The sequence below is a fragment of the Podarcis gaigeae genome, assembly GCF_964106915.1.
Source record: "Podarcis gaigeae genome assembly, chromosome: 2".
NCBI lineage: Eukaryota > Metazoa > Chordata > Lepidosauria > Squamata > Lacertidae > Podarcis > Podarcis gaigeae.
Genome location: NC_139679.1, coordinates 91,075,212 through 91,093,199, shown reverse-complemented (window position 1 = coordinate 91,093,199; position 17,988 = coordinate 91,075,212). Strand labels below are relative to the sequence as shown.

The 17,988-nt window shown below is 42.7% G+C and overlaps 1 protein-coding gene across 2 annotated transcripts in view; it reads left to right on the top strand.

Moving 5' to 3' along the window:
* Positions 1-17,988, top strand: part of LMCD1 (LIM and cysteine rich domains 1) — a 59,395-nt gene that overhangs the window by 7,604 nt on the left and 33,803 nt on the right. For both annotated transcript variants that reach the window (XR_014560633.1, XM_083725009.1), the window contains exon 2: positions 16,317-16,405. Coding sequence is in view for 1 of the 2 variants with exons in the window: in XM_083725009.1 (XP_083581135.1) it covers positions 16,317-16,405 (89 nt within the window). In the remaining variant the exon portion in view is untranslated. The remainder of the gene's footprint in view (positions 1-16,316; positions 16,406-17,988) is intronic.

Genomic DNA, 17,988 nt, shown 5'->3' with positions numbered 1-17,988 from the left:
CACTGTAACATGGAACGTGCTTGCAGTGACATCTTAGACTTTTAAAAAAATATAGAAATGTGTGCTTGGCTCCTGATCCATATAGCATGAGTTTATCCCTTACCATGATCTGAAAACCTCTCCATAATATGAAAACCTCTGCTAATGCTACTGCTACAATCCTAACCACACTTACTTGGGAGTCAGAGCCATTGAATTCAAGTGGGCTTAACCTCTGCGTAGCTATGGCTAAGGTTGCTCTGTGATATTGAAAGCTATTGGTTCCACAGCTGCCTTGTGCAGCACAGTTCAGCCAATGGAGATTCCTGGGCCAAATTTGGCCCCGGGGAGGAGTCCTGTCTGGTTTTCTAGCTGCCAACCTGGGCTGAAAGGGAGGTGTGGAGAAAACCAGCAGTTGTGGGGATGGAATATGATAACAGCATTCCTCACCCCATTCTCCATCTGACACTTCAAGTAAACTAGTTGCTGAATTTAAATGTTGAAACCTTTGAAGAAACCAGCTGAAAGATTTCCCTAAAAACCTCACACCTATTTCAAATTAGGATGGTAAGCCTGTTTCTGGGCTGCACCTTCAAGTAGGCAGGGCTAGATTAAGCCAAAGGTGAATACCTGGGAAGCGGGGGGGGGGGGCAAGCTTGGGCCTGCCTGTCACAAGGTTTCTACTCAGCAACTGAAACAAATAGTACAAACAGTTCCTTCTTCACATTTTGTTTTGATGCATGGGGAAAGTTAAGACTCTTGTCTCCATTTTTCAACAGTGTGCATTTGAAGAGATTGTGAATGGATGCGATCTGATCCACTGAGGAAAATTGGATGATGGGGGGTCAGTCATGTACAAGTGGGTTCTAAATTCAATTGGGGGGGGAATGAACATATGGGGTGTCAATGGTGTGACTTGCCTGGGGCACTATTTGGCTTAGAGCCAGACGTGCTCCTTGGTGCTAGCATTCGTAGATGTGTCTTTCTGAGGGCTTCGTATTTGTTGTTGTTTAGTCATAGTTGTGTCTGACTCTTTGTGGCCCCATGGACCAGAGCATGCCAGGCACTTCTGTCTTCCACTGCAGTTTGCCCTTAAAATAGATTTACTTTACTCTTAACAACCTGCAGGATATACAGTGGAACCCCAGAAGCTGAACGCCTGTAAGCTCAAACATTTTAGCTCCCGAACGATCGGAAACCTGAAATTATTGTTCCAGTTTTCGAATGATTTTTGGAAACCAAATGTCTGGCATGGCTTCTGCTGCTTCCGATTGGCTTGCAGGATGCTCCTGCAGCCAATCGGAAGCTTTGCCTTGGAAGTCAAACGTTTTGGAAGTCAAATGGACTTCCAGAACAGATCATGTTTGATTTCCAAGGTACGTCTGTAATGCTATTTATGCATCTTGATTCTGACTGAAATATTTGCATGTACACACAGAGGATTTCTGAGGAACGCAGATTTCCATTAGTTTGAGAACCAAGCATGGCTTTACCAGTAGGAAAGCCACTCAACTGCTATTTAAACTACTGGGTTCTGTGCCATGGATTCTGTTGTTGGAAATTGCTACGTGCCAGTTCTAAGTGGGGCTTGAAAACTGGCAGCCTGGGGCATCCTCTTGATTTAGTCTACTGATTTTGTGTCACAGCATTGCTCTTCCCTACCCCTGATCTGCTCCTGACCCATTTGGCCACCCAGAAGCTAATACAACAGTAGATCATAATTCTTCCTTTAGCCTTCTAATCAGTAGCCTGTGAGCTTTATTCAGGTAGTTCGGTGGTGTGTCTGTGGATTTGTGGTTAGGTTGGGAGATTAAATAGTCTTATTAATGTTAAGTTATAGGGTATTACAATTTTATGGATTTCAAACTATAGTAAAATAAAATATAGTATGTCTGGAGGGGAGAAGCAATAAAATTATAGCTAAAAATATCCAGCATTTGGCATGGTGCAATTGCTACAACAGGCAGAAAAACCATTAAGTGGTCCATCAAGATCACCGGCATTTTTCCAGTGGTCCATAGGGCGGGGTGGAGGAAAGTTGGGAATATTTGTTCTAATCAATTGAGGGCTCCAGACATTGGAAAGGTTTTCAAGGCAAGAACTCAAAGTTGATCTCGCAAAGCAAGTCTTCATGGAGCATTTGGAAACCTGCCTCAGTGAAGGCGCCGAGCTCACTTCAAAAGCAAATGACTTGAGGTTGCACCTGCTCAAAGTTGTTGTTGTTTAGTCGTTTAGTTGTGTCCGACTCTTCGTGACCCCATGGACCAGAGCACGCCAGGCACTTCTGTCTTCCACTGCCTACCGCAGTTTGGTGAAACTCATGCTGGTAGCTTTGCGAACACTATCCAACCATCTCGTCCTCTGTCGTCCCCTTCTCCTTGTGCCCTCCATCTTTCCCAACATCAGGGTCTTTTCCAGGAAGTCTTCTCTTCTCATGAGGTGGCCAAAGTATTGGAGCCTCAGCTTCAGGATCTGTCCTTCCAGTGAGCACTCAGGGCTGATTTCCTTCAGAATGGATAGGTTTGATCTTCTTGCAGTCCATGGGACTCTCAAGAGTCTCCCCCAGCACCATAATTCAAAAGCATCAATTCTTCGGCGATCAGCCTTCTCCTGCTCAAAGTAGACCTGTTGAAATAGGTGGACATGGTTAAATATTTCAGTAGGTCTGCTCTTGAGTAGAATTTAGTTTGGTACAATCTCTGTTCTTAAAGTTCCCAGCAAGCAAATCACAGAGGGGGTTTCCCTAGTCCAACGGTATCCTTGAGTGTCCTCTTTCCTCTTCTGAGATTAAGTTTAGAGACTCCAGGTACCCATTGGCTCTCTGTGTTTCTGTATTTAGAATATCCTTGAATTTTGCCGCAAGCAAATTGCCACCTTATCCCTCTCTTGTTCTCTTTTTGGAGTCTAGGTCCATTTCTTTTTCTTTTTTGAAATACCAGTTTTAAATCCAATTAATACAGGGTTGGGTGGGAGATCTTTCTACTCTATTTTTAAAAGCCTGCCCCCGCCCCTGCTTATCATGAATTCACACATTGTTGCCTGTGAAAAGAATCCTGCCAAGTATTTGTGCTTGGAAGGGCATGATATTTGCAGAGACTTTTGCACTGTTATATCTTGGTCACACTGAAGGGATGCTGAAATCTGGCAGATACACTTGGATTAGTTTTCTTGGACATTGCTGTGGGTGTGCCTATAGCCAAAATAAGTGTTTCTTTGGCAAAACTGTCTTCACTTTCTAGTACCACTGTAAAACGGGGTGCTTCCAAATAATTCTGATGGCACTGAACCTTGCTCTGGGTTTGGTAGTTTCTAAAAATTCACAATCAAATCTGCTATCTCTAATTCTTGAGTTTCTCTTAGAGGGAGTGCCTGCTGGGGGATACTGATAAATGAGCAGTCAATTATTTCTGGCCGAACAAGAAATCAGCAAGAATGTCTTACCATTTTGTGAACTTGCTGCCTTTGCATGCCTTTTCCAGTTTCCCCCCACTCTCCAATGATATTTCCAATTTTTTCCTTTTTTTTTAATTCATGGGAAATTGGAATCGAAATCTCTATTGCATAAGAGAAGAATATGAAACGGTGCATGAACAGGATAGTATGTTGGTTGGAAGTGGATTTTGCGCAAGGATTTTCTTGTGCAACAGAATGTTCTCCCTCATTCTTCCCATGCACCTCCTAAGTCTCTTCCAGGGGTTTCCCCAATCCTTTAGACCAGATTTGGGGGTGTTGTTTTGTGTGGGGGACAGGGCAGTGAAAGCTGCATTGTGCTAGCACTAATCCTTTAGTGGAATACTGCCCCTGGCTTCATATTGGAGCAGTGCAACATTAAGAGTGGTATAGTGTTAATCTGGATTGGCACCTAATTCTAGCTGATGCCTGTTAACCTTATGACTGCAAACCTAATGACTTGTTTGGAGGGAGAAAGAGACTGGATGTTATGTGTCTGAGGGTGTTGATCCCTACATAGTTCACCAGCAGCTCCTATCTCTGGTTTTAGAAGAAGAGGAACATCAGTTACTAGTAGGGACACATGATTGGGTGCGGAAATGCTGAATGACCTGACAATTGCTCACTAGTCATAACAAGGAGAGCCCTGATAAACAATGCAGAACTGATTCACCCTTGTTTCCCCCTTTAAAGAAATATTATATACAAGAAACCGTGGGAATATTTATATTCTCTTTGAAGCAATGAGGAGAGAACCTGAAAGCCCATTCTGTGTTTATTTTGTATACTCATAACTGTTGGGCTCTTCTGGGGTTTGCCTAGTGGAATATATATGAAGCAAGCTCTAATTCCTTCAGGCTTTGAATTCTGCCCACTGCAGAGCATTTAGCAACTTGTTTTTCCCCAAGAAGGCTATCTACAGCAGTGAACTGCAAAGAGAGAGAATGTAAATGTGCTGTAACTTAGAATAAAACTGCATAGCATCCAGTGCATTCCATAATAGTAATAACAGTAACCCTGAGTTTTTAATCCATTGCAATTTGCTGCCTTGTCCACAAAGGTCAAAACACCCTGGACATTTACAAAGGCCCACCAAGACCCTGGTTGTGTCTGGTAATAGCATACTAAATTTTGGCCTGCATAAGATATGCTTTACACTGCTTGCAATGTTGTGGTGCTTGAATGCTATTTCACAATTATTATTATTATTATTATTATTATTATTATTATTATTATTATTTTAAAATAACCCAGTAAATTTTCAGTTTCAAAATTTTGAATATTAATATCCTGAAATTTAACCTCAAAACGTTTGACAGAATTTTGTGACCAGTTCTGAAATCTGTATCTGTGGATTTGCTAGAATGCTGTTAGTAGAACATGAACGTGCAACAGAATTTACTTATCTGTTGGATCCTAGCCGATGTTGTCCACTCCTGTCACATGCTGCAAAATGTTGAACTCTATTGTAAACAATGCTGACATGTGGAAATAAAGCTACTGTGTCATTAGGGTGTTTTTCACAAGCAGCTGATATTTCTAAGCTTACTTCTGAGTAGGAATGGGCAATAAATTTGATTTGGTTCACATTTAAAGGTGAATCTCTCTGATTCGCACTTTCCAAAATAATATGTGAACCGAGACACAGGAGTCCTTTGAAATTTGCACTTCTTCAAATTTTGCATCGCAGTTCTGTGGCCAAGTACTGTGTGCGATGCATATACAGTGGTACCTCTGGTTACGTACTTAATTCGTTCTGGAGGTCCATTCTTAACCTGAAACTGTTCTTAACCTGAAGCACCACTTTAGCTCATGGGTCTCCCGCTGCCATCACCACGCGATTTCTGTTCCCATCCTGAAGCAAATTCTTAACCCGAGGTACTATTTCTGGGTTAGCGGAGTCTGTAACCTGAAGCGTATATAACCTGTACTGTATGTAACCCGAGGTACCACTGTACTGTACGAGGCGAAAGTGTGGCTGAAAATGCAGGCATTGGTGTAAATGACATACAGGAATGCAGTATATGCGTATGGGGAAATATATTTCCAAAAATTCACACTACAATGCTGAATAATTTTCATGAGGAATTTTTGAAAACATTGCAAACTGATGCGAAGAACTGACTGGAAAAATTAGAGACCGAAATTGACAAATTTACCCGTCTCTACACCTGAGCAGAGATGTCAGCTCCAGAGCACTTAGCCTCCTTCAGATGACTTGATTTGCATGTTTGTGATGTCCCCTACACACACTCTGGGCCCCCTCAAACTTGGGGGCAACTTGGTGCCTCTGCACCTGAGCAAGCATGGATAGGATTGGACTGCATGGATAGTTTTCCCATAGGCACTGGGAGCTCCAAAAGGGTGTTGAGTCACTCCACACATTGACACGATGGAACCAGTCCTGCTTCTTTCACACAACCCCAGAAGCATGGAGAGAGAGAGAGAGAAGTGTTTATGACTTTACCTAAAAGTTCTCAGGGCAAGAGCCTGTTGGCTTGCATGCTGAAGATGAATCTTTTAGTAGTGGCTTAAATGAATCCTTGCAGTGTTTTCAGCTCTTCTCACAATATCCCCAGTCTTGGCCCAGCTGAGGAAATGCAGGAGTGAATGGGATTATTATGCACTGAAACAATTTGAACCTCAAATATTTGCCTTGGTTTTGTTCCTAGGAGTGGGTGAAGCCTTGAACCTAGTCCTTGGTTATTTTACCCAGACTATTTTTGCCATACTTGTCACCTTAGACTCAAAGTAAACTTTGGTACAGCACACTCTTTGCATTCATGAATACGTACAGAAGTTCAAACAAGGATAAAAATCTCTGTAGACAAGGCTCTCCTGTTGCTTGTAGAAGGCAGCGGACACAGTCCTGACAGGAATGTCCTGATTTGTATTGGATTAAGGGCAAGTCTAGCAACTTCATTTGCCTGCGTCCCGCCCCACCCCCCGCCCAGTAGATTTGGTCTTGGCAAGCCTCCTAGTCCTGCCAACTCATCAGTGTTCTGTATGAATGTAACTGATCCACTATAGAGAAAACAAACTGATTCATTAAGACTACTAATGGTTGCCAAATGCAATCCACTGCGGCTTTTACCACAGGGATGCTGCCTTGTTTACATTTATGCACAAACACTTGATAGCTCTCTGCTTGAAAGATCCTTTTTCTCCCTCCTTCCTCCATCTCCCCAAGTTGTAACAACCCTATCCAACAGTGTGGAACTGAGCCAAAAAGCAACGCTTTGTTTATCTTTGATGCCTCAGAGTGATTCTGTAGTAAAGAGAGAGAGTTCATTATTTTAGATGCCTGCAAAAGACTCTTTTGCCCACATAATGTTGCAACTCTGAAGGTGAATGTTGAAAGAATCCTGGAAACTACTTTTGTTAAGATATTACAACTGGTATATAATGATGGATAAGCCTCTTAATAACCTGCTTATTGTATTTATTAAATTTCCCACCCTTCCTCCCAGGGGAGCCCAGGTTTCTACATTCATTTCTTCTTTTTCTGAATGCAGTGGAACAGCTGCACAATTTCTCCAGCAGTAGATGATTTGTCACACAGCTTTTCTGGCCAGCCATTGCCTATATAGACTGTGGCAGCCATTTTGCTCTTTACGGTCCATCGTTCCTTTCTATGAACATTGTATCACATTAATTGTGTCTTTGTACATCTATTTTCTTCCCCTTAAATTACAATGGGGCAATTATTGGGAGTACAGCAAGGTGGGGGGAGGAAGTAGTTGACCCCCTCCCTGGTCTCAAAACACCACAGTCCCAATGAAAATTACCTTTATCTCCCACAACAAAGCATATGTGGCTAGGTGGACTGCCCACCTGCTGCAGAACGTCATTTAGATTCCCGAAATCTGGCATCAGAGCTGCTATTCCACTTGCAGCTTAAAGTGGAACAAATGGGGGGGGGTCAGCCGGAACTCGCCAGAACTCAGTTCTGGCACGTCTCAGGTAGGTGTCATTGCCATTCTAAGAAAACAAGTTGAGTTCTGGCACCTCTTTTTCTAGAAAAATAGCTCCAAGAACAGCAATAATTGGGTGCTGATGATACAGTCCATGCACTGCCTGTGCAGTAGTCTCTTGCCCAAAATATAATTCTGTAAAAATGTGAAGTCACTTTTCTCTTGGGCTACTGCTCCTGAGTTCTGGCTGAGTGATATTTCTTAGCTCATCTCAACGGCCAAAAGATTTTCTGTGTTGTATATCTGCAAATATGTATACCTTTTAAAAACATGTGCTTTACCTGACTTTCCAGGTTGTTGGAAATAACATGGCTTGGGTGGATTGGATTATAGCCACGAGTTCTATGCCATTATTGTGCTTCTAAAGCCTCTTTATTCTCAGCTTCTTTGTTGTCAACCATTCTTTCATGTTTGTCTGTTTGTTTTGCTTGCTGGTAACTGTAGTCACTGACTTAAAGCTTCTTCTTCTTTTTTAGGACAGTGTCTTATCAAAACATCTTACAAACATAATATGTTTCTTAGAATCCCCAGCCCTATATACACCTGAAACATGGAAATGCCCCAAACCACAATATCTTTTATTTTGCCAACCAAACTGTGGCAAAATAGCACAAAAGCTTTTGAATTCTCTGGAGCTCTTCATCGTCCTAGGTGAGAAGCAAAGCAACACTAGACCTTTAATACAAATTGGTATACGTAATAAACAATGGAAGCAACTTGCTTTGCAAACCATTAAGGATGAGTGGGGAGTGCAGGACGATAATGACTATGTCTTCTGGACATCACTTGTTCTCAAGGGACTAGTATTACTCCCTAGGAAGTTTGGCAGCTGATGGTGTCTTGACCGACTCATGTGTAGGCTGCCTTTAGCTCCACTTGGAAACCCTGAGCTCCAGCTGCATTGCACTAATGATTGCCAGACAGAATATTTTTGGTCTGTATGGGACTGCTGTGATGTGGTTGAGATTTTTATACTAAGGGGCGAGAGCCATTCAGCTTTCTATGAACTGAGCACTTCTAAATAACTTCCTGAAAGAAGCAAGTGTGTGTGTGTGTGTGTGTAATAGTGGCACCAGCAGCTAGGAGCATGATACTAAAGGGACAAGAGAAAGATTAAAGTGAAGGATGTCATTGTGTGACTAAGGGAATTCATTTTCTAATGCCGTAGAATTGCTTCAAAAAGCAACTCAAAATTCTTTATAAATGTGTCTACTACCTAGTACAGTTAGTTGGAAGCTGGTGTAGATGAGGATAAAAACTCATTAACATAATAAAATCATGATATAATGAACAAAGTACAGCTGAATTAGAATTAGACAGAGGGCAGTAGTATAGATCTGCCTGGATTCTAAATTTCTGCCAATATGTGATTGTCCATTTCTTGCACGTTTCCCCAAAGCCTTGTTTCTCTTCCCTCGTAGGCGAAGGCGGGACCTGAGTGGACAGATTGGCTTGCGGGATTTGCTTTTGGTTTGGTTTGGTTTTTAGTGATAACTTGAAGGCCAGCCATCCAGAGGCTGGTGCAAAAGACGTAAGCCCAGACATTATGAGCCCCCAAATCATTATTGTTTCCTCCCAATCTTTCTTCATTTCCATTTCTTCATTCACAAGATAATTAAGGAGAGGTCTTTTTTCCGCTTCCGTGGTTAAACAGATAGGGGCTGGGAATCCTTGCCAGACACCAGTAGATACAGATCTGTCTCCTTCCAAGTGCTTCAGCAAGCTTCCAGGTTGGCTCTGCAGAGGCACTTGTGCAGTTCTGATCTCACTGCCGCCCTGACCAGCCCCATTCAGGTATGCTGCAGTGACCCTGGGGTCAAGAGGACAGCTTTGCAGTTCCACTTCGCCACACGGGCCACCACTGCTATGGAGAATTCACTTTCAATTATTCCCCAATGCCCTTCTTTGTATTTTATGCCCAGGCCCTCTTAGTATGTCTTCAGGATGTTTGGGAAGGGCAGTGCATCCATTTGTATCATGACCGCTGAAATAAACCACTGGCTAAGGAGCACAGTCTGTAGCGCTTGCTAGCCACCATTTGCATGAGGTTTATGCCTTTGGGATCTCTACAGTCGACAGGGTCAGTGATTGTATCTGGCAGTGCGTTGGAGCCATTCATCAACAGAATACTCTGCTGGATGCATGAATACCACACCACAAGATCCTGACTAGTAACTAGCCTCGAATCCATTTCAAGCCAATTGCATAATATTGGGAAGAATCTCTCAGATCATTCTGATTCCCCATAAGGGTGGAATAACTTTCTCGGAGGGGTCCTTCTTGGCTCCGGTTAGTACATGTGTTCAGCAGCGGGAGGTGCCAGAGTTCAGAATACTTGGTTGATCTGCCTGTAACTCTATCCACTTGGCCATTTCCCTCCCCCCCCCCCAAAAAAAAAGTTAACTCAATTGTTCTTAACACCGCTTCTAAAAGTGCCAGCCAATTCTGGATTTGCTGTGCTAGCAACTAAGCACAATGGATTCAAAGTAATAACAGCTGCACCACAACACAGCATCGCAGACCAAGATGCTTGTACCTAGGGATGAAAAAAGCGTTGCCAAAAGGCATGTTGAGGCTAGATGCAGTCACTCGAAGGCTGTTTTGACAAGCAAGACTTACCAAGTCAATGGATTCTTTTCGCATCCCCCACGTGTAACTAGGAAGTGACCTTCTACCAAGCAGGTTCATCTAGCTCAGTATTGGCAATACTGGCAGTGACTCTCTCCAGGGTTTCAGGCAGGCGTCTCTCCCAGCCCCTGCTGCAGATATCAAGACGGAACATGGAATCTCCATGCAAAGTCGATTCTCTCCTCCTGAGCGACATCCGTTCGTCTCTTAAATGAAAAACCTACATCGATGAGACTTGTCTTGCCCAACCTGGTGTCCTCCAGATGTTTCAAATTGAAACTCCCATCATCCCTGACCATTAGCCATGCTAACTGAGTATTGAGTACTGAGAAAGCCCCTGGGATGACTGCCCCACTTCAGATGGTAGGAATACCTGCAGGACGTCCTCCATTGAAGTTCTTCATGATGATGATGATGATGATGATGATGATTTATTTATACCCCACCCATCTGGCTGGGTTTCCCTAGCCACTCTGGGCAGCTCCCAACAAAATATTAAAACCACGATAAAACATCAAGCATTAAAAACTTCCCTAAACAGGGCTGCTTTCAGATGTCTTCTAATAGTCAGATACTTGTTTATTTCCCTGGGGAGGGCATTCCACAGGGTGGGTGCCACTGCCCAGAAGGCCATCTGCCTGGTTCCCTGCAGCTTCACTTCTCGCAGTGAGGGAACTGCCAGAAGACCCTCGGAGCTGGACCTCAGTGCTCGGGCTGAACGATGTGGGAACGAGGTATACTGGGTTGAAGCCGTTTAGGGCTTTCAAGGTCAGCACCAACACTTTGAACTGTGCTAGGAAACATACTGGGAGCCAATGCAGGTCTTTCAGGACTGGTGTTATGTGGTCTCAGCGGCCGCTCCCAGTCACCAGTTTAGCTGCTGCTAGACTGTACGTATGGAGGTATAGGTGGTCTTTCAAGTACTACAGTCTTAGCTGTGAAGGACCTGAAAAGGTTAAATCCAGCACTTTTGAATTGTAGAGTTGGAAAGGGCTCCCGAGGGCCATCTAGTCCAACCCTCTGCAGTTCAGGTCCAATGCAATCAGCATGGCATAATAGCTTCTGTATCCTTCAGTAACCCTTAGTAACAGCTTTCAAAGGCACTCCCATGTATAATACATTGCAGTAGTCTAACTTGGAGGTTCCCAGAGCAAATGAGGCCAAGCTTTCTCTGTCCTAACATACCAGCTGGTGAAAATTACTTTGTGCTACGGAAGCAGCTTGTGCCTAGAGTGTCAAAGACGAAGGAAGGAAGACCGCCTTTTTATTATTGTTGTTATTTCAAAAACCTGCAAAACCCATTTGGCTCGGAGCCAAAAATGGACAAAAGGAATGAATGCATACACCATGAGAGAAGGCAGTTTTCTGCTCCCATCTGTGTCCTGCTCTAGGATTGTGGTGATGATTGCCAGCTAAGGTTGCCACCCCCAGACCAGTCTTCCTTGGAACAAATTGTCTTGGCCCTCTTCTCCTCTTGTGAAGCCAGTCACCGCTGCGTTGTCAAGCACCATTTCAAATATGAATTTCTAAGAAAAGATCTTAAAAATAAATGTTATCTCTCATTCGGATAAGTAGAGCTTATTTTTCTTCAGTTTTATCCACCAGACACCCAGACATCTAAATTTATCTAGCAGGATTATGCCTTTTTACAGTCGTCTCTCATTTTCAGCCTATGAAACTTCACCTCATATTTCACTGCATCATTCTTTCAAGAAACATTTGCGCATGGGTGGAGCTGGAGAAACTCAGACCAGGATAACAATCCAGGCTTCTTCCTTATTTATCTCCCGCAATGTGCTTTCCCCTGTGCCTAATTTGTCTTTTTCAGTTACTCCCTCATTTTCCCAAAGCTTGCCAGCAACTATTATGAGACTTTGGAACACGAACTAAAGAGACCCATATTTCTGGATAGAAGGCTCTTTAAAAAAAACAAAACCCTAAGTACACTGAAAGTCTTGTCGTACAGAGAATCATTTTTGGCAGGGGCATTACGAGTGATGTTCTATAATCTAAGGCTTGCAATTGTTGCCAGCTTTTTAGCCAGCCTCTCTAGCTATGCCTTTTTTTGTGCAGGCATTCGAAGGAGATAAGTGTTAATGGCTGATTAGTGAAAAGGCACAGGGACAAAGTTTTTCTTGGTTAGGTGGCAACCCTAAGCTCTAGAGAACCATGAAATGCCGTGATTATTTTATAGGAAGATTGTGGCCCCTCCAGAGATCTTTTTTGTGTGCATTCATTATGATTTGTGCTCATGGTGCTATTGGGGCAGTCACACTCAATCCAGCTTTCAGTACTGTTGGCTCCTGCAAAAGTTTTGGGGTAGCCACACTGCTTGTTTTTCCAATCAGTACATATCCTATAATGACCTGCTGAAATCCCATAACTAACTTGTTTGTATGTTTGTTGAATTTATATACCGCCCTATACCCGGAGGTCTCAGGGCAGTTCACAGAACAAAATCAAAATATAAAACCAAAAAATATATAATCAAAATAAAAACAACCAAATAACCCCACCCCACCCCCAAAAGCCCCCCAAAACCAGTGGTACCTGGTTACAAACTTAATTTGTTCCGGAGGTCTGTTCTTTAGCTAATGGGGCCTCTTGCTGCCGCTGACCACCGGCACACAATTTCTGCTTTCATCCTGAGGTAAAGTTCTTAACCCAAGGTACTACTTTTGGGTTAGCAGAGTCTGTAACCCAAAGTGTTTGTAACCCAAGGTACCATTGTATTTTAAAAGGCCATAGGATGTCAATCAAATCAACTCAAGGCCTGGTAAAAAAGGAACATTTTACCTTGCGCTCAAAGGTGTATAATGAAGGCACCAGGTGAACTTTCTTGGGGAGAGCATTCCACAGACAGGGAGCCACTGCAGAAAAGGCCCATTCTCATGTTGCCACCCTCCGGTTCTCTCGAGGATTTTAATAACACAAACGTTCTGGTTTATATTTGTTCTGCTTTTATTGTGCTATTCTTTTGTTTGTTTGTTTGTTTGTTTGTTTGTTTGTTCTATCTGCAATTATTTTAACCAAATAAAGCACAAACATGCATTAAAACCAGCATTTTTAAAAATATAATTTTAAAAACTCGATTAAAACATCCCACCCACATGAAAAGGCCATAGATAATTAAAAGCCAAAGGGATGTTTTTGCCTGGCGCCTAAAGATATGTAATGATGGCACCAGGTAAGAGACTTCCAGAAGCAGGGAGCTACATCAAAGAGAGTGGCATTGAAAGGAGCAGATGAGATTTAGAGCTTTCGCAAAGGAAAAGGGAACATTAAATGCAACTTGTTGCTGTGGCATCAAAGCAAAATTGTTGCAATGGGTGGCCTGGCATTCGCTGGTGAGGATTAGCTTTGCGTAATTGATATCATATGAGGGATAGAGTAGGGTAGCCCCCCCTCCGCCCCCACCACCCACGTGCTTTAAAGATCTGAAGCAAGGGACATGTTGCGTATGTGTATGTAGGCTTGCTCTCCTCTCCTTCATGTGAGGGTAAATCACATGAGCGAATAAGCTGCTTGAATACGGAAGGGCTGTGCGATGTCTGTACCAAAATGCACTGTACTTCTGCCAGCTTGCTCCCTCTACACGTCCATAGACACACACAAATATATTTCCTGTTAAAGGGGGGGGGGCGAGGAGAGAGAAAAGGCTGCATTTCTTTCAAGGGCAGACTGGCACCTCTGTGTATAATCTTTGACATGCAGAAGAATTTCTGCCAGGTCTGAGGAAATGGATTTTGGAGCCTGGAAAAATTCCTTGGGGGTGGGGGAGAGGGACAATGACAAGGCCGATTATGAAGTCGGCATTCCACGGTATTCATTTCTCTAGAATATTTCCTTTTAGGACAACTTCATTTTTGGCGCCACCAGTACATTTTTCCCCTTCTTTAAATACAGAGTCACACTGGATCATTTTCTGAAGATTAAAGGCAGGAATTTGTTACGTTTTTGAGCACAATTATCGGAGTATTTGTGCCATGTAAACTTAGAAGTGTTCTCTGTTCTTCACCTTTTTAAAAGACCAACATTACGTTTGAATTAATTTTTAATAGGCCCTTTTCTCAATGGGCCTGCCCTCTCATGAATGAACAGCAGAGCAAGATTGCAGCAATCTCGCCCCGCCCCACCCTTTCCTTTCTCCTAGGACACTTTTTATTTTTCACCATGGAAACCATCTACAAAGTATAGCAGCAAAGATGTGGAAACTAGGACCACATTCTCAAAATAACTCTTAGGTCTTTCTGGGTACAGAGCGCCTATAAAAATGAGCTTGGATATCAAGTCACTGGTGTATTGCAATCTCATGAATGTTCAGTTTATGTTTCCTTGTTTATCTTGCAGCAAAACAAATTCTTCAACAACCAGAACTAAGACAGCACTGTGTTTCTTTATCTTAACCTCCTACCAAGATAATATAGCTTTAAATGTGTCATTTATACTTTAAGCAAGTATCTTATCACAGTGAAAGATGGCTGCTCAGTTCCTTTCTAAGTATAAATGCGCTTTGGACACTTGGCTGGCTTACAGTCTTGATCTATCCAATTAATCTTTACATTTTAGAACCAGAAATGAGAACATGGGTATGAGAACATCTAGGAAAAGTGCTGGCCATTGTTTAGAGAGCACCAATCACCATTCTTAATGCCATTCCTCTTCTGGAATAATCCCTGTTCTTTGCCATTATCATAACTGAGTTGTTCCTTGTTGGTTGACCCATCCTAGCTGCTTCTCATTCTACGGAGCTGTGATCACTGGTTTGCCAAGGTTAACACGTTCATGTGGTTACAGAGCTTAATATGATACAGGGCTTAGTCTCTGGGATCTATTTTCAATTCTTGAAACGAGCTGTGTTGTTTTTATTAATAGCAAATGAAGAGCACCTTCCCTTTCCTAGCCCTTGCCCACATATTTTGGAAGAGATGTTCAAATCGCAAAGCATGACTTCCAAGAAAATCTGGGCCTCTACGCCCATAACTATGTAAAGACATATGGCATGTGCAGAATTAAACCTTAACACAAGCTACTCACTTTAAGCCTCTGCATTCTGTATATCTGTGTTTCCTTTTCTGCACATTCCATCTGGCAAAGTCTATAGAACAGTAGCATAGGAAGCTGCCTTATACTGAATCAGACCATTGGCCCACCTAACACAGGATTATCGACTGACGTCACTTCTCTGTGATTTTAGGCAGCGGTTTCTCTCACCCCTATCTGGAAATGCCAGGGATTGATCCTGGGACCTTGCAAATGCAGAGCTGAGCTACGGAATGCTATGCTGGAGTATAGTCCATCGCTTTCCATTTGTGACATGTAAACATCTGCCTTGTAGTCAGTGGAATTCTAACAAATATTTCAATCTAGTTAATATATGGCCCTAATGGAACAAAGTTTTATCCCCGTCACACATCGAAATTCATGACAGAACAGCAAATACGCCTGTACTTGATTGGGCAGGGAATTCCCAGGACGTAAATCACAATGAGAATTTGTGGGCTACAGTGGTACCTCAGGTTAAGTACTTAATTTGTTCTGGAGGTCCGTTCTTAACCTGAAGCACGACTTTAGCTAATGGGGCCTCCTGCTGCTGCCGCGCCGCCCGAGCATGATTTCTGTTCTCATCCTGAAGCAAAGTTCTTAACCCGAGGTACTATTTCTGGGTTAGCGGAGTCTGTAACCTGAAGCAAATGTAACCTGAATCCTATGTAACCCAAGGTACCACTGTATATGCAAATGTCACCTCCATGCTGTATGGAGAAGCTCATTCAGGCGCTGATTCAAGTGTGGTCCAGGGATCCGAAAATCAACAGTGACTGTTCGAAACTAGCAAACTTCATGCCAAACCGTGTTCAACTGCTGCTTAAAAATAGCGGTGGTCATATCTGTTACTAATGTACGTATATGTGAGATTTGTACATGTATATGTGAGTTCTGTACAATAAACTACATTGTTTGTTTCAATTAATTTGCACAAGGGTGTAGGTCAAGAAAAGGCATGTATGGTGGTTCAGTCTGAGGATATATCCAGAACACCATCTGCTCTGGTTTTGTGGCATGAATTTTGGTTGCTGTAGCCTCAGAAAGTATGGAGGAATATGATCTTTTTAATGTTGGCTCCATTCTTTGCTCTTCATGGAACCATCATGCATCAAAGAAATGGGGATTGCCTGGCCTCATATTCATTTTCTTATCCATTGAGTTTATGCTGCTTGAACTGTTACACTTGTACACCACCCTGGAATCAGCAATGAAAATAACAGCATGTTCTTTGTTTTTCAGGTGTCCATCAGCCAGCAACCATCAGGGAGAGGTGTGCCATGTTTAAGATGCAGAGGGATGTGCAGTGGCTTTGAGCCACATTCTTGGAGGTACTGCCTTTAATACTTGACTCTGCTTTTCCACTTTGGTTGTTTTTCATGTTCCGACTTGTCTTCTGATTTTGTGCAGCTGTGAACAGACTAAATGCCATTTGTGCTTTGCAGTGGATAGAAAGACCTGCACCCAATAAGATCAATAATGGTTTTGTTACTGATTTTCATTGTGATTTCGCAGTTAAATTAACATGGAGGTTGCCATAGATACAAAAAAAGATGCAAAGCACTTTTCCCCCAAGTACTCAAAAGCAGCCTGGCTTTCATTTCACAAGCACTCAAGAGAGTTTTGCATACACTCAGTAATTCTTGCAACAACGTTGAAAGGTAGTCCAGCACTGTTCTCTTCCTATATAGATGATGGAGTTAAGGATGTTAGAAAGAAGTCGCTCCTCCACATGCAGCTGCTGGGTGACTTTGGGCCAGTCACACTTCTCTGAAGTCTCTCAGCCTCACTCACCTCACAGAGTGTTTGTTGTGGGGGAAGAAGGGAAAGGAGATTGTTAGCCGCTTTGAGACTCCTTAGGGTAGTGATAAAGCGGGATATGAAATCCAAACTCCTCTTCTTCTTCTAGAAGCAAGCCTGCTTAGAAAGCCATATTTTGCGGGAAGAAAATATTTATTGACCTTTAGTAAGCCATTGCTAGCACCAAATTAAAACTCAACTGAGTAGACTGTTCAAATATTGCTCAGCTGTTAAAATTAGTTACACCAAAGTTCCTTCAGTTTTTCAGACGTGTAGGATTCAGAGTCTCAACTGGTTAATCTTGAGCTTGCTGCTTTTGTTGCCCATCAAAAGGTCAGCCTATATAATTGTGTCCCTGACTCTCTTTGCCCTTCCATTCCAGTCAAAGGACACCATTCTTTCAGCGGTGATGTCATCTTTTAAAAATGCCACATTCCTTGAAGTCTCCACTCTCAAGGGAACAGTTTGGAAAGACTCTAGTGACCCGTTTAAATGCAAATAGTCAAGGCTTTTTGATATATCTGCCCGGCCAGCGTTCGCATAAGCTATCAGGCATGTAGTGAATCTGGTCTGTTTTGGTTTTGGTGGGAAAACATTTTCAGACCAGTGATCCAAGGCACACATAAAAATGCAGCAGCCCTTCCTGCCTGCTTTTTAATCTTACTCAGTCGCAGATAGGCTTTCTCCCACAATTAGGACATCTTTTTGCGGCAGGCTGGCAATGAAAGCATTGCTCAAATCTGGACCCACTTTATGATTCCTCCATCTGTGCGTTGTACTTCTCTCTTGTTTATGCAAAAAAAAAATTGCTGGATTTTCTCCTCCTTCCCCATTTTTTTATATTATTATTGTGCCATAGATAAACTCACACTTCCAGTTCACCACTAAGGCATAGAGCTGGGAGAGTATTCCTTCTCCTCACATCAAAGATATTCAGGGACTTTTATTTACCATATTTACTCAAATCTAATCCTCATCTTTTTTGGCCCAATTATGTTGCAAAAATTAAGGTGCACATTAGATTCCAGGGCGCATTTACATTCGCCAGGAAATCCTTTATTTATTTCAAGGTTCTGAAAACTGGGGTGCGCATCAGATTTGATGGCGCATTAGA